This window comes from Balearica regulorum, chromosome 1 (genome assembly GCF_011004875.1).
Source record: "Balearica regulorum gibbericeps isolate bBalReg1 chromosome 1, bBalReg1.pri, whole genome shotgun sequence".
NCBI classification, from domain to species: domain Eukaryota; kingdom Metazoa; phylum Chordata; class Aves; order Gruiformes; family Gruidae; genus Balearica; species Balearica regulorum.
The window spans coordinates 153318863-153346324 of record NC_046184.1 but is presented as its reverse complement, the minus strand read 5'-3'; the positions used below and the strand labels follow the sequence as shown (position 1 = coordinate 153346324).

The 27462-nt window shown below is 39.5% G+C and overlaps 1 protein-coding gene across 6 annotated transcripts in view; it reads left to right on the top strand.

The window, feature by feature from the left end:
* The window catches only part of ARHGEF7 (Rho guanine nucleotide exchange factor 7), a 129255-nt gene extending 109817 nt beyond the window's left edge, over positions 1–19438 (top strand). For 4 of the 6 annotated variants that reach the window (XM_075740003.1, XM_075740012.1, XM_075740030.1 and 1 more), the window contains 4 exons: positions 397–486; positions 12990–13089; positions 13704–13758; positions 16447–19438. In XM_075740003.1, the coding sequence (XP_075596118.1) occupies positions 397–486; positions 12990–13089; positions 13704–13758; positions 16447–16569 (368 nt within the window). In that variant the 3' untranslated portion in view covers positions 16570–19438. Of the gene's footprint in view, positions 1–396; positions 487–3704; positions 10560–12989; positions 13090–13703; positions 13759–16446 lie in introns of those variants that run through there. The other 2 variants (XM_075740040.1, XM_075740048.1) reach the window with 2 other exon arrangements.
* The last annotated feature ends 8024 nt before the right edge of the window (positions 19439–27462 follow it).

The window sequence follows — 27462 nt, the reverse complement described above, 5'->3', positions numbered from 1 at the left end:
CCTTGATTTCTTTGATTAAATAGTGAAATAACATGTATATAATAACCAGAGTATACAGTGTTTTTCAGTTTAATGGCTGTTTGGTTTAGAGCCAGAGTGATCACAGTTCAGAACATGTTCTGTGCAAGTTCACATGCTCAGAAAATTTTTTGAATGTGTGGGTAGTTACTCTGACCAGTTCGGGGTTTTTTTTTTGCCAAGCATTTCAAGATAGTATTTTGTCTTTTTAAACTATTAAATTTTGCTCACCAAAGTTTAATTTTTAAAATGGGATGGTTAAGATCATTTTAAAGGGTTGATTAGGCTGAACTTTGGACTCAACTAAAATGTAGTAATTTACAAAGGCTTTATGAAACATAACCATGTTTAAAATTCTGTTTTTCCCATTGATTCTAGGTACAGCTGCTTTAGAAGAAGATGCTCAAATTCTTAAAGTCATTGAAGCATATTGCACAAGTGCCAAAACACGTCAAACACTAAATTCAAGTAAGTTAGAAAGTACTGAAATGGCTAACTGAAACACAAATTAGATAGCTTGCAAAAAAAAAAAAAAAAAAAAAAAAAGAGCTATACGTTCTCAGGCTTTGCAAATAGCAAGCTGGACCTGGAAGAAATGATAACAACCTATTTCTGGGTTAATATCAGTGCTGAGTGTTTAAGTATTGGATGCCAAGGACCATGGTTAGAGACTATAATTCTTTGAGTATTAAAAAAAACCAAAAAACCCCAAAAAACCCAAAACGGAAACCCAAAAGTTTTCATGGATTAAAATTGCACAAAACCATCACCAGTGAATGAGAGGTGTCTGAACTGAATATGACAGTTGATCAATATGCTTTTTGATAAATTTCAAGAAGCTGGTAAGTAGTGAGGAGAAATTAAAAAGTAGTCACAATTTTGGAGGAGTGTATTTTTTCTTCTTCTATGTTCAACAAAGACTTCCACTATGGAAAAGTAACCTAGACCTATAAAGAATTCTTTTCTTTTATTACCACTAGTTGTTTTTAGTATTAATTACAAATTTTTATCCCATCTCATAATTTCTGAAGAAATTGTTCTCAGATCTGTGTGTTGCTTAAAGCCATTTTTAGTTTCTCAGATCAATACCTAGCTTATTGAAAACCTGTAACGTGCCTCTGGGGTCCTACTTCATTTAATCCAAATCAAGGTTGCCATGTGGAGTTCCTCTGTATTGTAAGTAAAACGTTGCGCAGAGCAGGGGAGTCCACCAGCATGTGTTCCATTTACACAAGGAAGGAGAAAATGCTGTTGCGTTTGTTCTGATTTGCACAGTTTTTGCACTGTTCAATACCAATTGAATTCAGGGATCCTTGGAACACAGTATAATGATCCTGAAGTACTTGGCTGGTTTTGCTGTTGTCAGGAGCTAGAAGAGTGGATGTTATAACTTAGTCCTCATCCATTAAAGCTGTTTAAATTTGCAGTATTAATCACTGTTACTACTACCCACAGCGCTCTGTGCCTGTTTTGCTTCCAAGCAAAAGCACTTTATGCTGATAGTTGAGAAGTCTCAAAATGCAGTTGCAAACTTAGCTTTTCCTAATATGTGTTCACTTACTATTACCACCCTGAAAAAAATCCAGCTACTTTTGTATTCATATGTGCTATAAGATGGGAATATGGCCTTTGTCTTTAGACTGTGGAAACTTTTGCAATAACAGCAAAAACCTTCATTTTAATTTTTCTGTCTTGAAGGAACTGTAGGTCTCCAAGGTGATAAAATTAGCTACTATTACACAATTTTTTATTAATACTAATCTATAGCCCTACAGTCATTACAGTAGTGTGTTTAATTGGATAAAAGGAAATGAATGTGTTCAAAATTCTGAAGATATACTGTTGTTCCAAACAAAATTAAATGAGATGGTTGCTGCTTAAACGTGTCGACTGTGATCTTTTGATTATTTCCAAGGGTAATGTGACAAGAAATGGTTGGGGAAACATTTGCACTTGCACAGTAGTGTGTGTGTGTGCAGATATAAAATGGATATGATTTTTTGTTGCTTTTTTGCCTGTTTTTTTCCTTTCTATGTATATTTAAGAAATATACATAGTGCTGTGGGTGTCATTGCATACATCAGAAGTCAGCAGCTTTTATTTGCTCTTAATTGCAGCAAGAAATATTTTAATTTTTTAATTGATTAAGCATATGGCTGCTTTGTTTGGAAAGAATAGTGTTGTTGTCAAAGACCAGGTTTCAGAAGATCCATTTGTAGACTGAATTTGGAAATAGGGAAAAAAACCAAACATGGTGGAATTGCCTCTGTGGGAATAGTAGTCAGTGTAGAAGAACAGAATGAAAGAGTTCCCTGTCATCTGTGAAGTACGCCCTTTTTTTATGTATTTCTTTCTTACCTCCGTATTAATATTCTGCCTGTCCCTCTCAGCACTCATTTGGCAATTTTCCTACCTGCACCTTAATCCAAAGCCCGAGGGGTGCTGCTTTTGGCAACGTCAGTGGCTCCAGTGGAAACTGGCGGTGTGGCATTAGAGGCAGCAAAGCAACTTTTTTCAGTTGTTTGGGTGGGGAAGATGTAGGGTTTAATTTGGGGAGACATCAAATAGAAGAAGAGAGTTTCACTTTCTCTTGTTTCTTATATACTGAGTTTATTTTGCATTTCTGCTCCAAATGAAGGCTTAAAATCTCTTGCAAGATCATGTGTATGGTGGCTCATAGCATGGCCACTTACATGGTTTCAATCCTTGCATATTGCCAGACCTTCCAAAAAAAAAAAAAAAAATGTCCTTAGCTATGTTTGACCAACTACCCTAGACATCTTAAAGTATTTAGTTGGGAAGATAGATTCAGATAGAGGTGTGTAAGGAGTTGGAATGGACCAGACTCTGTTGCTGGCCCTGTTCTCCTGTGAGTTAATTCTCTACATGGTTAAACAAATAACAAGGGGTACAGGCACAGAAAAGCTGTAGTTTGACAGTCCCCTTGAGTGGGTGCAAGATGTTGCAGCTGATTCAGAAAGTCAGCAGCCCTGCTCTGCATGAGAATCTTTGCTTTTTCCCCTGCATTTTCCTCTTTCAGTGGTGACACAAGCACTTCTGTGGCTGTGTTGTGAGCTGGTGGGGAAATTACCTGCTTGAAAAATAATCTTTTGTAGGGTTAGTTTTCATCTGAAACTGTTCCCTGACCTGGTTCTCCAAGCAGCCATAGAAATGACTGTGTTGTTGCAAGGGAGGGAAAGGATGTGGAGGTACCGATGTTTGGTGGGGAAGGAGCTGTTGCTTTTCACATCAGTGCTGGATCATGCTGGCTTACTGTGTTTATTGCTCTGTCCCCAGTCAAATCCCCCCAGACCAGAACTGACTCCATACCTGAAAAGAACTTAACTTCCTCTTCCAAAAAATCTACTTTCAAACAAGATTTTGGTTACTCAAAATTGTCAACTGAGGCTGCCTAGAAGCTTAAAAACCACTTCAAAAATTGTATTGTAACAGTTCAAACGTTCTTACATGCTGAGTGTAACTTATACCTAAACCCCAAACAAATTTAAAAAGAAAAAGAAAAAAACTTTGGTGCCTTTTTAACAATATTTTCTCTTTTCCTTCTCTTCCCATCACCTTTTTGCTTTTATTTCATGTGTTTGGTTGTGGCTATTCCTTACGTTCTCCTCCTCATCCCACCTCTGCCTATCCACATCCACCATTTCATTTCACCTATACATCCTTAGCATGGCAAGGCACTGACCTGATGCATAATCACGTCTTGGCTGATGATGACCAATCAAGTCTAGACTCCTTGGGTCGTCGCAGTAGTCTTTCTCGTTTGGAGCCTTCAGACCTCTCAGAAGACTCTGACTATGACAGTATATGGACAGCCCATAGTTACAGAATGGGGTCTACATCTCGTAAGAGCTGTTGCTCATATATCTCTCACCAGAACTAATGCACTTCTGAGCTTTTTCTTAACAAATGCTTGTTGTATCACAGCCTGCTTTTCTTAGATGTTTTCTTGCTGTTCCTTGTCTCTTTAATGTGATATTTTAACAACTTCTGAGGGAGCTTCTGAAACTTCAGTTATACCTGGTGGAAGGCTCTATTGCCAATTCAATACACGTACAAATAAGTCATTCTAAAAAGTGTATATCCTGTTAAGGATGATATTTCTTGAGGGTTTTTTTTAACTGACAGATGTTAATTTGTAGCTCTGAATGGTCTTTTTTTTTTTTTTCTTTTGACTTGGTCAGTCTAGCAACAGGTCCTTTCTTCTTTTCTTTTTTTTTTTTATTTTGGATACAGCACTTTTTGTATTTTGTACTGAAACCATACTGGTTTGTGAGCCAAGTGCCAGCAATATGGAAATACCTTAGCAGTAGCTGTTGGATTTTCTACATATTCCTAACAAAATACAAAGCTGGTAGAGTAAGAAAAATGCAGCTTAAAAATAAGCAGTACAAGAGCTGTAAAATCGTTCAGATATTCACTTATCTGGCCCATTTATTTGGAAGAGCATTTTCTAATCCATAAAAATTTCTGGTTTTATACTGCTGTCTTTTCCTCATTGCTTAGACGTTTATTCAGAGGACTGCACTGCTCTCCCCACCCCGAGTCTGGCAGTTGTCATGAAAACCCAGCAGTCCATGCTCATTACATGCAGTGTTTTGATAATCTCATGTTACCTATGGTTATACTGTCACTTTACTGTATGCAGTAGCGTGGCAGAAAGCAGGGTCTAGATGTTTACTTGCCTGTTAAAATACACAGCTGTCAACTCTCAATTGACCATTCCTCTTGAAAAGATGAGATGAAAATGGTTCCCCTGATGGAGGCTGGAGTGTTCAGCATCTGAAACTCTAGGTACAACTGCGATCACATTGCCTTGTTTGAAGTTCTGAATAATAGAATGCTTGGCTTTTGGGTTGTACTGTTTGGAGCATGTCCGTGACGGATTTTATTGTGTCTTGTAACTTCTCTCACGAGCAGGTTTGTTTTCAGCAGCAGCTCTTCATTTACAGTCGTGTGGGCTTTTCAGAGAACTGTGACGCACTGTGCACAGCTGAAGGTCTCGAACCTGCACCTGGGGCACTGCTGGGGTGAAGTGCGTGTGGTCTGTCTTGTGGATAATGTAATTGTCATCAGAACAAAAATGACATGTTTACTAAGTCTCTGTTAGCATTAGGGAAAAGCATGTGATAAAAGGACAGAAACAGTTCTTATTTTCACCAGGGCCCCCAGATGCAATTCCCTTACCCCTTTTCAACTAAGCATGTTATCCAGTGCTCAGATATTACTCTATGAACAAGTTCAGAATATTCATGATGTACTAACTGCCGCCTGGCAAACTTGATCAGACTGTTTGAAAGATAATCAATGCCTTTCTGCAGGTTACATGATCAGAAAGTTAGTAATTGCTAGACGTGCATGATTCCAGAAGGTGGTCAGCATGGAGAAGCTATTTCAAAGCAGTTCACATCTGCAGATTTGCAATCAGTCGTCTTTGTTCACCTACTTTATCCTTTCTGACTGTTGTTGGCATTCAAAAATGTGACTAACAAAAGCAGCAGTGCTTACCGAGGAGGGGTTTCAGGGGTACGTTTTACTACTAGTCCTATATTAACGTAATGACTGGAACCTTGCGTATGTTGAACTTTTTTCAAAGTGGAGGAGTGTTGCTTAGAGAAACAAGTTAAGTACGTGTGCTCCATACCATTCCACAGCACATTTGTAACCCACTTCACTCCCCTCTTCCTTTCAGTCAGTTTTTGTTTTTTTAACGTATATGGAAAGTATGGATTGTTTTTTTTTTCCTGTTTCTTAAGCTGTGGTGTTCTAGTTGAATAATGTTTTCTGCACTGGATAAACGATAATTCCTTTCTGTCTGTTTCATGTTACATAGTGTAAATATGAGTTTGAAATACAGTTGTTGCACTTGAACTTTCCTTATCACACAGAATGTTTTGTTATCCAGATCCGAAGATTTTATTGACTTCCTATGCACCAAAGCTTTGACAGTTTACCACCATTAATTATTGTAGCATTTAAGTCATTGACTATTATCATAATTAGGATCTCTCATATTAACATCACCTTGCATTTAAAATCATTCTGTGTCTTCAGTGTTACAGGCCATAAGCTATCGTGAAATGATCAGGAGTATTAATGCAACATGCTTTTTAAAAAAAAAAAAAAACAAAAAACCAAAAAAAAACCAAATGTGGAAATGGTGGTATTCAGTCCAAAGGTTCAGTGTTTCTATTTTTGTGGAACTTTAGTCATGGTAATAATAGTACCTTATGTTTATGCAATTCTGTAAAATATATGTGTACAGTTACAAATACACTGGAAGGATGGAGAATCTGAATTAGAAGGTAGGTCCAAGCCATTGTCAGCCCCTCTTCACATGGCTTACGCAGTGTTTCCATAAATTAGTATTTGCCATAAATTGAAACCAACCAATATGAATTGGGTGTTTTGCATAATCTTGCCAAAACACGGTAATGTGTATATATAGTGACGTAAAACATAGAAAAAAAAAAAAATATATATTGTGCACTTCATTTGTGAATGGGAGAAGCCATCTTTAGTAGGTTACTGCCTTTTGAAAATACAAAATGGATGTATATCTGAATGTTGCATTGTACTGTACAGTATGCATATTGTTTGTGGTTGCATATATCAATTCAGTGTTTTGTTTTATATAAAAAGGACATCTGTTATGTACAGTTGAAATAAATTTTGCATTTGCTAGACTGTGACTTTAATATTTAATTATTACACAGGGGGAAAGGACAGCATAACTTGTAACTTAACACTTAACTTCCTCTTCTCCCCATGCCTCCTTTCTCTCCCTCCCTTCTTCCCGGAGGAATCAAATGCTGAAGTGAAAGAGCTTTTTTGACAGAAGTGTGTACTCTTTGTTAAATGTAGTTGACAACTGCAGGAAATTCAATGTGATGTGAAGTATGTATCCTTCTGTATCCTCTTTTATTTTTTTTTTTAAATAACTATTCAGAGATGTTGCCATCTACAGAGTGATTTTCTGTTGCCTCCCTCTCCCCTTAATTGATTTTATTTTCTTTTTCATTTTTTGAATTAGTGTATTCTCAGTAAAAGCATGGGCTGAATTATTGGAACAATCTAAAGCCCACTTCTGTGGATCCTGTTTATGAATATCATACTTGTTTCTATAACCTTAAGTATTTCAAGATTTAATATTACAACATTTTTCTCTTTAAAAAAAGTTATCTTAAGTGTTTCTACTTAAAAGATGCTCATATTTTTGTGAATTTAAATAAAATGATAACCTGATATACATACAAAATGTTTTCATCAGAACAAACAAAATAATCACCTACTTTATCAAAAGGGTCATCACATGTTTTTTGCTATGACTGCATCAGCTCTAGTTTTAGCCCTAGAGCCCTCTGGTTGGATGTTTTTGTGTTGGTTAGTGAAATATAGGAAGTTTAGCAGGATAGCTCTTTCCAAATTTTGTCTTAGAAACATCCAATTTCTGATAGTGTATCTGTCTGTCAGATTCTTCATTCTGTTCTTATATGACACATGGAGTTGTATGTGTTCCGGTCTGCTTTAATTATTTTCATTGTAGTCGTCAAAACATTCTATTGTATACTGCATAGATCTGTCCATCTGAGTCGTGGGTTGTGGTTTTTTTTTTTTCCTATTTGTGTATCACTGTTAGTTTTTTTAAAAAAAAAGCCAAAACTTTTTTTGTTACTCCCAAGAATTTGCAAAAAAGAATGTCTTTAATACAGTGAACTGAAGTTTGGCCTGATGTTTGGATTCTGATTTGTTATCTGTAGAAGATACTAAAGGGCTCCCTTTTGACTTTGGCAGATCTGTAGCATGAAGGATTTTTTTAATTATTATTTTTTTCAATGCTTTAATCTCAACACATGCAGAATCTGGGAGGACCTCTTTTAGGATTCTTCATGTTAAGACTTCATCAAAAATTCATTGAGAAAGAGAAGGTGAATTTGGCGTGTCTGCTCATCCACTTTAACATCTTATATTTAATTAATGCAATGAAACACTGAATGTTTTAAATGACATGTAATTCCTGTTTTTTGTCTAACATTTGCTTTTCCAGGAAATGTACACATCTGTGCATACTGACGGCTAGTGGTAGATCTAAACAGTTGCATACGCACATACTTGTTTTTCAGTGGCGAGTCAGTCTTTGAAACTCAACCAAATGATTTCAAAGAGCTTCTTAGCTTATGGAGAGAGAGCCTAGTAAAGTTGGTGAAAACCAGAATTGTATATTTACAAGTACTGTTTCTGATTATTGACCTTTATTGTGCCTTGTTCCCTTCTCTACCTTTCCTAATCGCAATAAAGGTATGCAGAAATGAAGAAAATACCAATACTTAAAAGCTGTGCAACAGAATCATTGCTTATAGCCTCAAATTATGCTGTGCATTTTTTAAAATTAACCACCATCACCACAGGTTTAACTTCCATAGCTTTAATTGGGATCCTTATAGTCGCTGGAAGAAGGCACTCGACTCTTTGTAGAGTACCTAGGTTGAGCCTTCGCCTCCAAATGGCTAGCTGGAGGAAGGAACCCTCTTCTTGATTGACTGGGGAGAGCTGGCTTTCAATTGAGGCCGTAAGGTTAGCCACTTTAAGTAGGTGATGTGAATATCCACCTCCATTTTACTGTTCGCTTAAACGGTTCCTGGACAGACAAGGTCTTTGAACATAGGCAGAGACTTAATATCTGGTTAAAGTGAAAAGGTATCTAAATTTCATCCCCTTCCTTCTCTTCGTTCCCTCCTGCCTGATGTGTTAAGATCTGTGCAAAACTTCTGGACTCTTTTCACATATGTCTGTTAAATGATTCAGAGCGAAGGATCAGACTGATTACCAGTACAGCTCCTTCTGAAGCCTGGCCTCTGTCAGGAACCGGCATGGTACCATATCAAGTCTTTTTTAACATGTCACACTCTCTTTGGAGGAGAATGAATAAAAGGTTGGGGTTGTGCAGTTATGTTTAACAAACTGACATCACTGAGAACCTCTGTTGCATTCAATCCACGCTCTAGTTTCTTCCCGTTTTGGTGTTAAGGCCCTTCTCCAGGGCTAGGAGTGATGTTCAGCTGGTTTCAGCCAGGTATAAAGTGAACTTCTGTCATGACATCTTTCAGCCACATAATATCCAAACAGGTTTCAGCTTACCTTTTTTTTCCAGAAATGCTCAGAGCTGCTTTCTGGTTTGGCTGATTGATGAGGCTGGAGAGGGGATCAGACACTGAAAACTAAAAGCAGGGGGCTGTTCTCCGCAGGCCTGTTCTCGTATCTCGGGCATTGCACCACGTTACGTAGAGGGTATTGTTGAGGTCTCTAGCCCTGGTCTGAATGCCAGGTGGGCCATACTGTTATTTGCTTTACTCTGGAGGCTAAATTTGCGTAACCTGTAATTTAGGGTATGGTATTGGCAAAAAGCATTGTAATTCTTTATTCAATGTTAGTATCTCCCAGCCCTAGAGTGAGAAATAGATACCTTTTTTTCTTGATGGAATTTAATTGATGGAAATGTAGTTGAATCTTGATCACAGTGGCCAGTTGTTTGGCCGTAAATATACAACAAACAAACTTCTAAACACTGGGTCATTCTTCCAGCATCCTGGATTTAGGAGTTCCCCCATGGAAAAGTTATGGCAACTTACTCAGCCTTAACATTTGCTTACTAATCTTGAAGTAATTGTCTGGGTTTGCCAAACATCCTTTCTTCTCCATCCACCTTACTTCTCCTAATACCCCTCCAAAAGAAAAAGAAAATTAACCCTGTTTTGTAAAGAGGGAGAGGTGGTGTATGTGGGGGTGTGGCTTCCATCTTTTTGGTTGTATTTTCTCAAGGTGATTTAGGGCCGGAGTTGCTGGGGGTCAATTTAAACATTGTATTTTGGCCTGTTTGACTTGGAACAATACTGAGTAGTGTCTCGTAATAAAATTCAGCATGAAACTTGCATGCTTAGGATTGAGGCATGGCAGACTGAAGTAACTTTTGGTTCTTCTGCCCTAATTCATGAAAATGTGGAATATGTCTCAGAGGTGCTTAGGAATATCTAAGTTGCAGGAATGTCCTATACTGTCCTTTTAGTACAACTCTGTGTGAAATGCTCACTCTGCTATAACACAACCTTCTCTTCATGTCCTAAAGCTGTAGCTTGTAAAATTTTCTGGAGAGAAATGGTCACATAGAGAACAGACATAAAGAACTTGGTGGAGGCACAAGGTGCGATTTAGGGAATATTGCTGAGTGCCAGTAATGAGGTGACTCTGCCTGAAGTTCCTTCTAGATGTATAATTGCCAGAAAGTGTGTCCTTAAAAAAAAAAAAAAAAAAAAAAATTCTGGCAGAGGTGGTGCAGAAGAGCAAGACAGTGAAGTAGCTTTGTTTTGCCTTTAGAACTTGACACATCAAGTCTGATGTTCCTTATGCAGTGCTTATTTGATGTCAGGGTCCTTTGAGCAGGATGGATTGCTGTGTGTTTGTACCTTTGATACTTAGCAAGTGCTTGTGGGGTTTAGGAAATAAAACATCTGCAACAAGCAGACAAACTCACCAAAACTCACAAAAAGCACACCAAGGTAAAGGAGAAAATGTTGGGGTTTGGGATGGTGGGGTTTTTTGTTTTGGTTTAGCTTTTTGTGGGTTTTTGTTTTGTTTTTGCATAAGTACAAACCACAAGAGCAGTGAGGGTTCTGAGATACAAATATAATAGTTGCATGATGGAGGGTATTAGAGCAATGAAGGCAAGAGTGAAACTTGTGATGTCCCAAATTCCGTGGTAGTTAATGTTTTGTGGCACAGGAAGGTCAGTGTTCACAGCAACAGTTTGGCATTGTGTGTGTGTGTATGTGTACTGTGTGGTCTCCTTGTGTGTGTAATGTTGGTGAACATTTTGTTTTTAATGAAACTTCATTCTGTGTCTCAGTAGCATTGTTTACTGTGCTGTGCTGTACGTACATCAAGATATGCTGATGTAGACATCTGTTTTACATGCGTGTGTGTATATAACTGTACAGCTGGGACATTTTATTTTTCTTAAAGCTGTCTGCTCCATGCTATTTCTGCTTTGCAAGGACCTGTGTTACTCTGACCAGGCAAAGACAATTATATGCAGCTGTATACAGAGATAATGTGCAGCTCCATTTGCTTGAAGGGACGAGAAACACGTCGGAGTTCTCTCCCTTTAGTCCATGTCTCCCTCGCATGCACTGAGCTGAGGTGCTCCACATTGGTACAGAGACCCAAAATGTAGTGAGCTGGTAGCAGCTGCCGCCAACTAATTCCTAAAATAACATTTAGCTCAATGTTCTGTGTTACCTCCTGGGCTAATGAAGCAGAGCAGTAACCAATTAACTGAAATGAACAAGATGACGACTTTTTACAATTAGAGATTGACAGCGCAAACAGGGAAATGCCCTTGAGCTCCATACAGAGTTTGGATGTGCTTGGTTTATAGGTTGTTCCTTCCCTGGAAAATAAGTGGGAGTGGATGGGTATTAACCCTTAAAGATTTCTTCACTCTGTAAGATGAAGAACTTACAGCTTTCAAGGATGAGATTCTGTTCTCAAATCTGCAGTTATTTTTATTCCATAAAATTTTGACCATCGCGTACTGATACATTAGATCTTTCCTGTCAGCTTAAGGAGACTATTTTCTTCATTAAAGGATGTTTGTTTACTAAAATAGTTTAAATAACACGTACTGCTGCTAAACTATGATCCCTACAGGCTCATTGTTCAGAACTCAAAACTGCAGCCGTCTGGGAAGTTAGTATTTTTTGATGAGTTTGATTTCTTTCATGTTTTTGTGTGTTAAATGGACGCGTTTTATCATGAACCATAAAAGAAAAGCACTGTGCCACAAAGCAGCTGTTCAGCAAGAGCTAACTAATTTCTCCTGACAGGCATGCGCCCTGTAGTACTTGGTTATCAGTTCAAACCGTACTAGAATTAAGACGTACCTGGTTAATGAAAGTTCATTACAATGAATTGGTAGGAAAATGTAACTTTTTTGTTAAAATTGATATCTTGGTTAAAATATGCAAGAACTTTAATGCCTTATCTACTGTGTTTGAATTCTGAACAAACAGACAGCCATTTATTTACATCCGTTCTTTAAAAAGAAAAAGCTTGTAATTTGTTGCAGCCTAATTAAATAACATTTCTAGAATACATACTTTATGTATGAATGGATGCACATCTGAGCTGTAGATTTTTCTTTTCAGAGCTACTTTTTTAGAATCTATGTGTATTATCTTGATGTTATAAACTGTAATGATTGTGGAAAATGTTTTGAAGATGTTGCAATGTTTTTAAGTTTTTCTTGTCAAACTATTAAGTGCTTTTAAAAACATTAAATATAAAGTATGTATTTCATTTGGTAGGAATTTATTATAGGACTAAGAGGCTATTTGTAAGTGTATGTATATGTGTGCGCGCACACACAAAATTGTGGTGTTTATAGTGTTTCAGGGGAAAGGGGTTTTAACTCTTTTTTTCTTCCATCACTCTATCATTTGGTACCACTATTCTACTCCTTACTGATAGAGTAATTGGTTTAGATTGGAATTATTTCTTGGATTTGTATCAGCGTGAGATCAGAATCTGTCCTTGAGGCTTAAATCGCTGTTACTTAAACATGTCTTATTTTTTTTCTGAGTTAGCTATGGTGAATTTGTATAGCTTTTACTGATTGTTGGTCAGTGCACTGTTTGTTGAACAGTGTAGCATCCCCATTGATGACGCAAGATTTACATCAGCAGCAGGATAGGAATGTCAGACAATTTTTTCTGTTGTAAGGCTGTGGTTTCAAATGTGAAAAATGTGTCAGTAGCTTGTGTGTGTGGAGGGAAGGGGGAAATGGAAAGTGATATGCCTTGGTCATGCAGGTGTATCATGCAATGACTGAAATAATAATCTTTAAAATGCCCCAGCAATATGTGTGAGTTGCTCATTATGTAATTTATTTTTTACAACAGGTTCCCGTAAAGAATCAGCTCCTCAAGTCCTGCTTCCAGAAGAAGAAAAAATTATTGTAGAAGAAACTAAAAGTAATGGTCAGACTGTTATAGAAGAGAAGTAAGAGAACATTTAATGAATGATGGATTAAAACAGTAAACTTTGCGCTCTTCTTCCTCCTCTTGTCTCCCATTATAGTCATGTCTATGGTATATTTGTAGTAGGGAACAGAGCTGTTTGGAGTATGCTGCCAGTCCTTTAAGTGCTGTTGACCTTCATTTAAATGCTTGTAGTCTGGTCTCTTTGCATATGCCATGCAACTGCTTCCTTCCATGCCGAGAACCGATAGGTTTCATTTATAAATAGTTTCTCCAAGTGCTGTAGGATTTCAGTATTGAATTGGTATCATCTTTCTAGTTAGTCTGTGCCATCATTCTGGTTTTCTGGTAAGGTGTATGTTGGAAATGAAATACAGTTACAGAAAGCTGTGATATAGAAACCAGTATAGGTCCATACGTGCTTGAAAGGTATCCTGTCACAGAAGCTGGTAACAGGTCCTTCCCTTACTGAATATAACTCACGATAAGAGACAATTTTTTTAACACAAGTTTGAAATCAGCTGTTAGCCGTGGGGTTTGGTTTTTTCAATGCATTTCATTTAACAGTTTGTCTAATATAGATTTAGACATATATTTCTGAAAACCGTTGTAACAGCTGATCTTTTTTCATTTTAGAAGCCTTGTTGACACAGTATATGCATTAAAGGATGAAGTACAGGAGTTAAGACAGGTTGGTAACTTACTACATTTATAGCAACATGGAGAATGGAAAGATGGAAGGCTTATTATAAAAATCAATACAGCTTGGAAGTTGATGCACTTTAACAGGAATGAACTTAAATTTTGGACTAGAGTTAAAAGCCTGAGATTCACTTTTAAAAGTAGAACATACCAATTTGACAAAAAGCACCATCTATTTTGCTTGTCATCTGTCCTTGGAGCACTCACATTTGAGAAGAGCATTAAATATCCTGTCTCTGAGGTGACTTACTAAGCTATGTTTCATTTATTTTTGTATGTTACGATTTCTGAAATGGTGAAAGCGTTAAGCAAATTCAGTTCTGTATTGCCAGCAAAATAACCTTATAGAGACTGTGAAATAGTATTTGCTCTTGGAATGTATTATTTTAGTAGTACAAATTAGTCTGGATCTATTTAGGCCTTTATTAAAACAGTCTTTCAGTAGCCTGAATGCCTCTTACAGGTTAGTTCTTAAAGCCTCTCATTTCCAGAGACGAGAGTCCTTTTTGGCGTCTGTCATGTGGCCTTTTTTAACGAGAGCTTCAGCTTAGCTTGGGGTGCTGCTTTGTCACGTGGGGGAATTGTGCAAGATCTCACCTGAGTTGCTGGTATGGAAGTAGCAGCCAATGTTTTAAGTATCCAAAATTAGTTGTTTAAAAATGTCTTTTTCTTGTCAGGACACAGCCTGTTTAAACCATGTTAATGCTGCTGTCTGTAGTCATTGCTTAATACGTAGACGAAAAAAGCATTGAATTATCCTCACTTTCCAATGTGTGAATTTGCTAACTGACCTTAACAGATCTATGACTCAAAGTCAGTTAAAATCTCCTGTGTTAATGTAAAATAGGTTTGTATTCAAATTACTGTAGGTTTTGGGCTGTAAACATGAATTCAAATTCTTTGCCCATCTGTAAGCATGCCCAGTATTTTTAAGGATGTGGTGCATGTTCCTTGAAATAGGACAGTTGGCATCTTAATACTTAATTTTTTGCTGTTTTCAACATATAAAGCATGTGTATCCCAGACTTGATGCAAATTTGACAGTGTTACTTTTAAAAATACAATTCACTTAATACAAGCACCAATAATAACCCACTAATGTTCCCGTGACCCTAAACAAAAGGTCACCTTCTCCTGAGCTTCAAGGAACAGCTCTCTTCTGATGCTTTCCAAAGAGATGATCTTTTCAGAATCTTGCATCTTCCAAGGCCAAGACCTACTAAAGCCTGAGTTCCTTTTCTTGTATATCAGGAATCTCGGGTTAGAAACATTTATTTATTGGTCTGCTGCTGTGATGTTGCCAACTGGAGAAGGGGCAGAAACAATCTCTGAGCTGGTCCCAAGTGACAACGGCTCTCTAGGAGTACATAGTGCGCTGGTTGGTGTAGACAGCAGGCTGCCTGTTGGTGAGTGGTACCAGGCAAATTGGGATCCCTCGGAGCTGTAGCAGCTTCCATAGGTTATTCATAGCCGTTGCTCCACAGGCGCTACACTTGAATTGTACAGTCCTCAATTGGCAGTAAATAAATAAGTGTAAAGGAAAAGAAATTAAGTCTGTACTTACAAGAAAATAATGAAATTTCATGGAATCACAGAATGGTTTGGGTAGCAAGGGACCTCAAAGACCATCTAGTTCCAACCCCCCTGCCATGGGCAGGGACACCCTCCACTAGACCAGCTTGCCCAAAGCCCCGTCCAACCTGGCCTGAGTTTCTCAACACACTTGAAGAAGGAATGGAGTTAAGGAGGTAGCAGCTGTTGATCCTGCCCTGTTTCTAGAAATGTCTGTAAATGACAGCCGATGGGAGTCCAGTGGGACCCCTGGATTGCAGACCTGTGTTTGTTAAACACCTGTAAACCTGTTGTCTTGGGGCCTTAATATAATGTTGCCTTATCTTCCGGTTGCTTCCCCACTGTTGTCAGCATCACTTTGGCCCGTACAGGATTAAGCAATGTAAGCATCACTGTGGTTTGGTCAGTGACATCCTTATGGTCCTGTTTTTCATGGTATTTCAGTATTACCTGATGACGCTAAATATTGAGAACTGACTCACTTGTTAATATGCATGCAGAGCGGTGGTGGTCCTTGAAATTCAGACTCCTCTTAGACTGTTGGTAGTAATCTGTGTGGTTTAAAACTTAGTCACAAAACACTTTGCAGAGAACATAATGGTTTTCAAGATACTCCTTTCAACTATTTACTTTCCTAACGAAGCAAGTTAATTTGCATTAAGTTTTAAGAAGCTTTTCTGAGATTGTGAAACTAGTTATAATCACAGGAGGCTCTTAGAGGGCATATTTATTCTACTTACTGCTCCATTTCCCTTTTCCATTAACAACAAATATATTCTACTCCTCATTGATCAGATTTGAGCAGGAAAATTCAAGATTACTGGCCATCTGTTACTAGCACTTGCATTATAAAAGAACCCCTAAGTATAAATAGGAAATAGTTCCATTTCCATTTGGTGGTTTGTGTTGCATCGTGTGAAGTTAACTGTGGGTAACTTGTGAAATTTTAATAGAAGTCTGTGCTTTTGAACAGCTAATAGCAGCCTTACTGAGGAGAGCCTTCAGAATTTGTAATTGATAGTGTATGTGTGGTCAGAAGAGATCCGTTAAAAAAACCAAACCAAACCAAAACCAAACTAGTAATGTTTCTGTCTCTATTAAACAGGATAACAAAAAGATGAAGAAATCATTAGAAGAAGAACAAAGAGCTCGCAAGGACTTGGAGAAGCTTGTTAGAAAAGTTCTAAAGAACATGAATGATCCATCTTGGGATGAAACCAACTTATAACTAATTTTTTTCTTTTTTTTTTCTCCCCCCTTTTTCTTTCTATTGAAAGACCAGTTGTAAAACTGAGCTGGGAAGCCTTCTGACATTAGTCAGTGTTGCATCAGGAGCACTACAAAACAGGATTTAACTGGATCTAGTGATTTCTTGCTCTGAACATATAGAAACAGTCAAGCCATTTACTGAAGCAATCTGTACTTTAAGTGTGGAGACCGTGGATCCTGAACTTTACTAAACTTAATTTGTTTGCATCTAAATTACCTCATTTTGCAGAAAGTGCAGCACCTGACTAAAAGTCCATGTTTTTCAGTGGCTTTTTAATTAAATATATATTTTTCTTGTAAATATCTGTAATTTTGAATGCATATGTGATTGATGTATCAGGGCTGATATGTTATTTTTTCCTCTTGTTATTATGATGGTCACAAGTGTTAGAAATGACGGCAGTACTGTCTTACCTAAGAAAGGTCAGAGTTCTTTATGGATAATTATGGATTTCTTCCAAATTACCCACTCATCACACATGCAGAGTTAAAAACCTATTTTTCCTATTGACCACTGTATTTAAATCCTTTACTGTTATTTATGTCTGTGCATACATTTTTAAACAGTTTACAATTCTTTAAGAACAGTATTAAAATACAGAAAATTGTTTATTGACAGTAGAAACGGTTTTTAACAAAACGAATGCCCATGATTTACAGTCACGTACACTTGTTTGGCAGACTAATCTGTTGTGCTTTAGCCACCAAAAGACTGATGTACTTGCCTGCTTTTTATGACTGTGATTTTTAGGTGTTTATGTACTACATTTTCTATTGTTGTGCTTAAACATACAGCTGGCTGATAATTTAATAGATCATACAGTTAAAGCAAAAAAAAAATAATCTAATCCAGAATTTTGTGAATAAATTGTTGCTATTTATATTTTATGGTCACAACAATTACATTTTAGCTAACCTTTGTGCATAAGACACATGGGCTAGGCCAAACTTCATTTGGAGCTTTGTTTTTATACCACTGTGTCAGACTGTCTGTTTGGAATTCCCAGACCATGGAAGCAGAGTCATTCCTTTTCCACCCTGTTTTCTCAGCATGTTGCTGATTTCTGTCCTACTAGGATTTAAATGGAAACAAATCTGGAAATGAAAATTTTTTTTAATCATACTGTAATTCATAATTTGCACTGCTGACAGATTTGAAATTACATAAACGAAGATTTATTCCCTAGTCTGATAGGTGCAATTGCTGCAATCCTCTCCTGTATTTAAAATAGGAGATGCTATGTCATTGCAAACTGTGAGCTTCAGTTGGAGCACTTAAAATACTAATCCCATTAAAGCTCATTGTGTTTCATTGATTTCAGCAAACTTTGGATCCAGCTCCAGACAGTGCAATTTTCTGAGGGGTTTTTCTTCAGTTGACAGTCAGAAGTGCAGGTATAGCACAGACCCAAGTCACACCTTTTGTCGTCCTGATTTTCTAGTGTCCTTTAACTCCTGTTAAATTTAATGCTCGGACTTGAGCAAATGTTTATATGAACTTTAATGAGTTGGAGCCAGGATGATTAGGGTGGTAGGAATTACCATGCACATTTTGCATCTAATGAAAAATCTATTTTTAAAGCTATCCACTTTTCTCAGCCAAGAACAGATTTTTAAATAGGAAAGAATGTCAGTGATTACATACTTGAGGAACAATTCTGTGGGAATGGATACTTAAGAATCTGAATAGACAATTAGTTGTCAGATTTTAAAAAAGTTGAGTATATTTGTAGGTATTTAGTTTGTGTTCCTACAATTTAAAAATGTCTTCCTTTAATTCTAGAGGAGCAGACTGGATTAAAAAACCTGAAAAAGTCTACAATATCAGAGTTACATATATTCCCAGAACTTTAAATTTGTGATAATTTTTGATCCCAAAATTTAACAGTTGCACAAAAATGTGGACTGACATTTATAATTATCTTCATATTTAGAAGATACTCTTGCTAAAAGCTAAGTGATACTAAACCCTGCAAATTCATAACATCTTGGCTAAAATTAGATTTGGGAATACCAACATAATTAGACTTATGCTAACATTTTTTACTTTCTGACATTCAGGCTATTTTCAGACTGAATTTTAATTTTCAATTAACCATATGTGAAAGGACACTCCAGAGGAAGAAGTATAAAAGGAAAACATGAATCTTAGCTGTATTTAGCAAATTTTAACTCAGGAACAACTTCCATCATAACAATTTGTTTTACATTATATTGTGAAGAGTGGCATTGCTTTGTAAATTTGCTGATGCTTAGTACCTGTGGTTATTATAATTTCTGACAGTTACCCCTATACTGACATCTAATGAACATGCCTTAAACACTGGGATTAAGCAGTTGTTAAATATGACCAGGACTTAGGGACTGATTTTTATTCAAGGTGGACTGGGATGATGAATTTAAAAAAACCAAACCAAACAAAAAACACAACCCACCTAATATTGTAGGTAGCTTTTGTCTCTAGTGCAGAGAGCGAGCTTCAGGCTTTTGGGAACCAAGGAATAGCTGAACTTTTTTCTTTGACAATTTGTTATACTGTATATAGATTGTAAATTTCACCACGGACCTTCTGAATTGTTCGAAACTTTATATAAGCATGGATAAATGGGGCACTGTTTATTTAACCTATTAAAGGGTTATTTCTTTGCTCTCATCGTTTAGGGATGAGGAGATGAAGCCATTTCTTATCCTATAGATGTGAAGCACTTTCAGTTCTGAACTGTCCAAAATGTAGCATAACATTTCTCTGTACTTACTGATGTACGCGTGTTTGTCTCACCATGTCATGACATCTTAAAGATTAAACAACTGACCACCTTTGTATAAACCTTCTTAATGCCAATCATTTAGGGAATTTAGAGTGTCTGTTTACAGCATCTGTGGAGAACTCAAGTTTAGTTTAGATGTCACAATAATATCCTGGTATCGACTACTAAAGTGTTTATGCTACATTGCTGTAATTAAACCATGATTTTCCCCCTACCCTATGAAGTGTTACATTTCATCTAATACGTGGGCTAGGAGATGAAGAAGGAAAATTGCTTTAATTTTTTTTTCTGTTCCTTTCGTATAAGGAACCTATTTAATAGTTGGTATACTGTATTGAAAGGGCCTTTTCGTAGTCTTTTATAATAGAAAATTGATGCCTGGAAAATAGAACAAAGCCAGGGTTGTTTAGAGGGGCGAGGAGGAGGATCTTAACTGTCTGGCACTGAGGAACTTTCACTTTGGCAACCTGACCTGCTAGGGTAACGCAAGAGATGCAGGAGATCAAAGACAGAAGATAATGGCAGAAAGCAAGAAACTTTAGAAAATCAAATCACTGCATAAATAAATACTTGCCTACATGCATGACTTATCTGAATAGGTGTTAAATTTGTCATAAGTGAGTATCATAGACTTTACTTGGCTGGTGCCACATGAAATGGGGAGTGTGGTTTTTATGATAGGAACATTTTATCGGTATTGCTTTATGCAGGACGATGGGATGGGTAATGGAAAGTGTCGCGAGTCATTTGTTTGAAAAGATGGCTTCAGTCTTTGGACGAGGCATTTGATGGGATTAATAACTGAGCTTAGATATCTGAAATAATACATATGGTTTTGTATACTTAAAAAGAACAGAGGACATAACTTTTAGTCAGAAGTAATTCATATTTTGCAAATTTTCTCTTGGCTCATCATTGTAAAGACAGGTTTTCCCCGCAACTTGAAATCCTCATTTACTTTAGATATTCAGAAGTGTTTTGGGGATTTTCTTTCTGGGTGTGTTTTGTTGTGGCAGCTTGACCTTGGCTGGCTGCTCTCTTACTCCTCCTCAACATGAGGAGGGGAGAGAATAAGATGGAAAAGCTCATGGGATGGGATAAAAACAGGGAAATTATTTTTGTCACAAGCAAAACAGATGACTTGGGGAAAAACAATTTCTTGCCTATTAAAAAGAGTTGCAGAGTGAGGACCAAAGACAAAACCAAAACCACCTTCTCCTCACATCCTTCTCCAGGCTTAATTTCACTCCGTCATTCCTGAATCCCCTACCTCACCCCGCCCCAAGCAGCGCAGGGGGATGTGGAACAGGGGGTTGTGGTCTGTCCATAACAATTCCTCACTGTTGCTCCTTCCTCCTCTTTTTCCTGCTCTGGTTTGGGTCCTCTCCATGGGCTGCTGTCCTGCAGAATAAACTTGCTCCACCGTGGGTCCCCCATAGGCCGTAGTTCCTGCCATAAGCCTGCTCCAGTGTGGGCTTTCCATGGGCTGCAGCTTCCTTCAGGGCACCTGCTCTTCCACGGGACCCTCCACGTGTGGGTATCTGCTCTGGTGGGGTCCTCTACAGGTTGCAGGGGAGCAACCTGCTGCCATGTCATCTCCTCCATAGGCTGCAGGGGAGCCTGCTGGAGCACCTCATCCCCCTCCTCTGACCCAGATCTTCATGGTGGTGTTTCTCAGGGATTTTTCTCACTGTTGCACTCTTAAATATGCTTTTGCTCAGGCGCCACCTTCTTGGCCACCCTACAATCCCTGCTGCTAGCGCCTGGGCACATAAACCCAGTGCATTTATTAACACTCAGGAGCGAGTAGGTTTGGGTTCAGGAAAGCTCCCTGGGTCCTGTATATAATACGCTGAAACTTTAAATAACCATTAAAGCATTAAGCATTACCTTAAATAATGCTGTTTGCCTGAGATTGGCAGCTCCACCTGCAATGTTGGGACACAAGGCAGGAGTGAGAAAGGTTAGGAAGGTAGATGCCCACCATGGCAGATGTGAGTGGAGCTGTTAGTTCGATGGGAACAAAAAAAGCGTTTTCTCCTTCATCTTGTCAGATGACTCGTTTCTAATTTCTTGCTCTTTCCTTAACTGACCATCTGAGTTTGTTCAATCACCTTCAGAATTTCTTCAGATCACAGTACAGGTTGTGTCCAGCAGGTGAAACCCATGTTTATTTCATTATTGCTTATGAAAACCATTTTTACTGTTAATACTCCACCAGCTACTTTCTGTTGTATAATTACTGCCAAGTAGTTGTCACTTGCCCACCCACAAGCACTGGCAATGTTTTCCAAGGGTGTGGTGTGCTTTGACAACTAGAGGAAAACACATTGGCAATCAATGTCTTCAGCATCTGGGGGGCGCAAAGAGGAGGATTGATGGTTCTGAGATGTGGATGGTGTCAGGAGAGCGCTACATTTCAACTGGGAAGGAGTGGGAAATGAATTGGCCACGTTGGCCACTCTGCCTTCAGGTAGTGCTGCTGATGTTACAGGCTGGGTTGGTAGAAGCAGCAGATAAAAGATAGGATTTGTATCCTGCTACCAGCACAGCACAAATTGTTATTTCTCCTTATAGTTGGATGAATTTCTGAGGAAATGGTCTAAATAGATCTTGAGATGCTTTTCACTACGCATGCTTGTGGCCACCACATTTCCCATGTAGGGTTATGCCTCTGAACTACTGCTGCTTGTCCAAGGGCTATCTAATTTATACACTGTTGGAGCTGCTACACCTAGTAGAAGCTAATTGCAGCGGGCACTTTTGCTTGCTACGATAAGGTAACGGATAACAGGGCGGGAGGGAGCACGTAGCAACTATTGATTATGGGAGTGAGAGGCCTAAAATAGCCAGGGGAGCAGTGGGTGAAGTGTGTATGTATCTGTATGTACACCACAAGTCCCACAGTGCTGATGTTGAAGGATCCCAGAAATGCAGAATTTGCATGTTGGAGAAATGCTGAGATGAAATTTGAGATTAATTTGCTCTGCAAGGTATGCTTCATGATCTGGAAAAGAGGCGTAGGGTTGCCATATTTCACCTTGTGTGCTCTGCAGTTGAGCTTTCTCTTTATTTCATGTGAATCAAATATCACCTTGGAAGGGGAGCTGTGCCTGGATTTGGAACTAAATTAACCTGAGCTTTTTATTAATTTGAGTGGCTGCCCTCAAGCAACGATTCAGGCCCAAATCTAGTTGTTCTTGTTAGAAGGAAGTGAGAGCTACAGGTCACTGAGTTCCTGTGAACAGTTACATCTGTTGCTATTTGCATAGTGCAATCTTAGCAGTCAAAAAATTTGCTTGGATGCTCCCATTAGTTCCTGAACGTTCTCACTGATATTGTTCCCTTCCTCTGTTGAACGTGTGCAGGATCTCCTCTATGCGTGGCAGAGCTCAATGCTGTGCTTTTACCCTAAGAACATCATCATGAGGATGGTTTTAGCCTGACATCCAAAAGGCAATGGAGGCTGATAGAAGGAGAAAGCTTTTACCTACTGATACACACCAGTCCCAGGAAGGCGGTGTTGCCATGTGTGACACCCAGGTTATCATAGAGTATCTCACGTTGGAAGGACCCATAAGGATCATCAAGTCCAACTCCCTGCTTTTCGCAGGACTACCTGAAACTAAACCATATGAGTAAGAGTGTCATCCAGATGCTCCTTGAACTCTGACAGGCTTGGTGCCATGACCGCTGCCCTGGGGAGCCCCTTCCAGTGACTGACCACCCTCTTGATGAAGAATCTTTTCCTAATGTCCAATCTGATGTTATGTGTAGGCCTGGTGAGATTCCCTAAACAATTTTTTTTTTTGACCGGTGTATTGCTCAGGTTTCGTTAGACATCTCTTGCCTGTCAAGCAGCCTATGACAGCTCTGTGTGTGCTGTAGACATAGATGAGCAATACAGAAATAGCATGTTTTTGCAGTATTTTTCCAGCAGGGGACTGTGTTAGCTTCTGCTTTGTCAGAAACTATTCACAGCTTCCCTGAATTTGTTAATATTTGTACTTTTGTATGCTTTTATAACCAACTGGACTTAGCTTTTTGTATATTTTGGAGCTGCTTTTCAAGCTCCAGGAAATACGGTCTATTAACCTTTTGTCCCACAGAACAAAAGTGGACCGTCACAGTTGAAAGTGTTTGTGAAGCATTTGACCCAGCCATGTGTATGGGATTTGTATGGGGTTTTTAGCATTTCCCTGCGGCATGCGTGACTTATAGCGTCCGTACATTCAGCATCACAAGGGCTCTTTCAGCCCAGTGCAATGTGGAGGTAACATGGGATCAGGTTTATTGAGAAGCGAAACTAAGCAAGGAGTTTGGCTGTGATCACTAGCTCGTTTAACCTCAGACCTCACTCTAAGGCAAGCAGAATTTCAGAGGAACTGAGAAACATCCACTGCTACAGGACTAGTCTTACCAGTTCCCACAAGAAGTCTCCATTGTGACAGCTGAGAAAACACTGGGCCGGTGCAACGCATGATCCATCCGCCACACTCTCTCATTGCTATCTACTTTGCCAAGTGAGTTTTCTGCCGGGAATTTAAGATACAGGACTGGTTTACCTGTGCTGCGAAGGGGAGAGAGCAATGCACTCTTTCTTAGTGGCAGAGGGGGAGCATGGCGACTACCTTGGACTTGAAGCTAAGTATTTGAAATACAGGTTCAGGAAAGTGGCCTGTCCCTGCCCAGCCCTACACTGACCACCACTTGTCACCAGCCACCAATTGGATTTAATTCCATTCACCACAACTCCCTGGGCCCGGCCACCCGGCCAGGTTTTTACCCAGCAAAGCACACGCCCATCCAAGCCATGAGCAGCCAGCTTCTCCAGGAGAATGCTGTGGGAAGCTGTGTCAAAGACTTTACTGAAGTAGACAACATCCACAGCCTTTCCTTCATCCACTGAGCGGGTCACCTTGTCATAGAAGGAGATCAGGTTAGTCAAGCAGGACCTGCCTGTCATAAGCCCATTCTGACTGGTCCTGATCAGCTGGTTGTCATGTACGTGCCACGTGATGGCACTCAATATGATCTGTTCCATGACCTTCCCCGGCACTGAGGTCAGACTGACAGGCCTGTTGTTCCCCAGATCCTCCTTCCGGCCCTTCTTGTAGGTGGGTGTCACATTTGCTAAACTCCAGTCAACTGGGACCTCCCTGGTTAGCCAGGACTGGTGATAAATGATGGAAAGAGGCTTGGTAAACACTTCCGCCAGCTCCCCAGCACCCCTGGGTGGATACCATCTGGCCCCATAGACTTGTGTGTGTCTAAAGTGGTGTAACAGGTTGCTAATCATTTCCCCTCAGATTATGGGGGCTTCATTCTGCTCCCTGTCCCTGTCTTCCACCTCAGGGGGCTGGGTATGTGGAGAACAACTGGTCTTACTGCTAAAGACTGAGGCAAAGAAGGTATTAAGTACCTCAGCCTTTTCCTTCTCCCTCCCCTCCCCCCCCACACCCAATAAAGGATGGAGATTCTCCTTAGCCCTCCTTTTGTTTTTTTAATGTATGTATAGAAACATTTTTTATTGCCTTTAACAGCAGTAACCAAATTAAGTCCTAGCTGGGCTTTGGCCCTTCTAATTTTCTTCCTGTGTAGCCTAATGACATCTTTGTAGTCCCCCTGAGTTGCCTGCCTCTTCTTCCAAAGGACATAAACTCTCCTTTTTTTCCTGAGTTCCAGCCAAAACTCTCTGTTCAGCCAGGCCAACCTTCTTCCCACAGGCTCGTCTTTCAGTACCTGGGGACAGCTTGCTTCTGCAACTTTAAGATTTCCTTCTTGAAGAGTGTCTAGCCTTCCTGGACTCCTTTGCCCTTCAGGACTGCCTCCCAAGGGACTCTGTACACCAGTCTCCTAAACAGGCTGAAGTCTGCCCTCTGGAAGTCCAAGGTAGCAGTTCTGCTGACCCCTCTTCTTACTTCTCCAAGAATCAAAAACTCTCATTCCATGATCACTATGCCCAAGATGGCCTCACACCGTCACATCACCCACAAGTCCTTCTCTACTCACAAGCAACAGGTCCAGCGGTTGCCTTCCCTAGTTGGCTCACTCACCAGCTGTGTCAGGAAGTTATTTTCCACACACTCCAGGAACCCCTTAGACTGCTTCCTCTCTGCTGTTCTGTATTTCCAGCAGACAACTGGTAAATTGAAGTCCCCCATGAGAACAAAGGCTAGTGATCATGAGACTTTCTACTAGCAGCTTATAGAATATTTCATCTGCTTCTTCATCCTGGTTGGGTGGTCTATAACAGATTCCAACCATGATATCTGCCTTGTTGGCCTTCCCCTGATTCTTGCTCATAAACACCTGACCCTTTCATCACCATTGTCAGGCTCTAGACAGTCAAACCACTCCCTAACATACAGGGCCACCCCACTGCCTCTCCTTCCTTGCCTATCCCTTCTGAAGGGTTTATAGCCATCCATTGCACCACTCCAGTTGTGAGTCATCCCACCATGTTTCTGTGGCTGCAATTACATCATCTCCATCCAGTATCCCCACTGAGATGGCTAAGGTGCTGTGTGCATTAGTATAGAAACATTTCAAATGTACTCCAGTGCACTCAGCTCATCATGGAGCAGAGCGAAGGACCTCTCTAGCAGACTGTCCCTCAAACACTGGCATGCTGTTCCATGGCTTATCACTAGCAAGCCTGGTTTTATCCCTTTCCCCATTCAAATCTAGTTTAAAGCTCTTTCAATGACTCCTGCTAACTCTTGTGCAAAGATCCTTTTCTCCCTTTGGGAAAGGTGTACCCCATGTTGTCAGTAGGCCTGGTGTCATGTAGACCAACCTACGATCAAAAACCCCCAAAATTCTGCCAGTTACACCAGTCACAGAGCCAGGTGTTGATAAGTTGGGTCTTCCTGTTTCTTCCAACATCATTCCCTGCAACTGGAAGTACAGAGGAAAACACTATTTGTGCTACTGATCCCTTAACCAGTCATCCCAAAGCCCTGAAGTCTTTTTTTGATTGCCCTTGGACTTCTTTTTGCAACTTCATTGCTGCCTATATGAAAAAGCAGTAATGGATAATAATCTGAGGACCATACCAGGGTAGGAAGTTTTCTCATAATATCTTTAACCCAGGCCCCAGGAAGGCAGCAGATTTCCCTAAGATGTGGGTCTGGTCAGGTTATTGGGCCTTCTGTTCCCATCAGAAGAGAGTCTCCTATAACAATAATCTGTCTTTATTTCTTAATAGAGGTGGTTTTGACACAGGGCGTAGGCCAACTTAACCTTGATGACACCTCCAACCAATATGGACCATCATCCTCATCATTGTTTGCTTCTACTTGCAGAGCCTCATACCTATTGTACAAGGGCACCTGGAAGGTGAGGTAGTCATGGAGGAGATGTGCCTGCTGCGCATCATCCTACTGCTGCAGTGAATGCTGGCACTTGGATTACAGGGTAGGATGTGCTCTTGTAAGAAAGAAAACCAAATGGGTATTGTCCAAACGTAGAATTCTCTGACATGGGCTGCCATGTCTCACTCTCCTTTACTCCATCAAACTCTGTGCAGGAATCTTGCTTCTCAGAGATGGCAATTCACAGACAACGGGGACCCAAAGAACGTGTCTCATCTTGCATCTCATCTGCTGAATCAGAGGGAGAGTTAGAGGTGAGTTTTGTCTACAGATGTTACAAGGGAAGAACATTCTTCAGTTTTGAGTGGTTGGGTGTGCACACATAGACAACACATCTTGAGTTGCCAAGAGTAATTTTTCCTAGTCATGGAAAAGAAGAAAAAGACAGGTGACTATAAGGACCAGATTTACATGTTATTGTTTTGGGAAAGTAATCAGGAAATGGATTCAGAATCTTGAATTATTCTCATTTAACAGACTTGGTTTCTGGTTGAATGGAGAACTTCCGTTCTGAGGGCTTGTTGCATAGAAATATTCCCAGGCCTAGATTTTGGGCTGTAAAACACATTTAAATATGATCACATTTACGAGTACAGCATACTTGATATCTGCTATGGATAGCTGCACAAATCAACACTGCATAATTTGCCTGCTTCAGGTTGTAAAATAGGAAAAGCTGTTCTGAAAGGACCGAGGAAGCACACAATT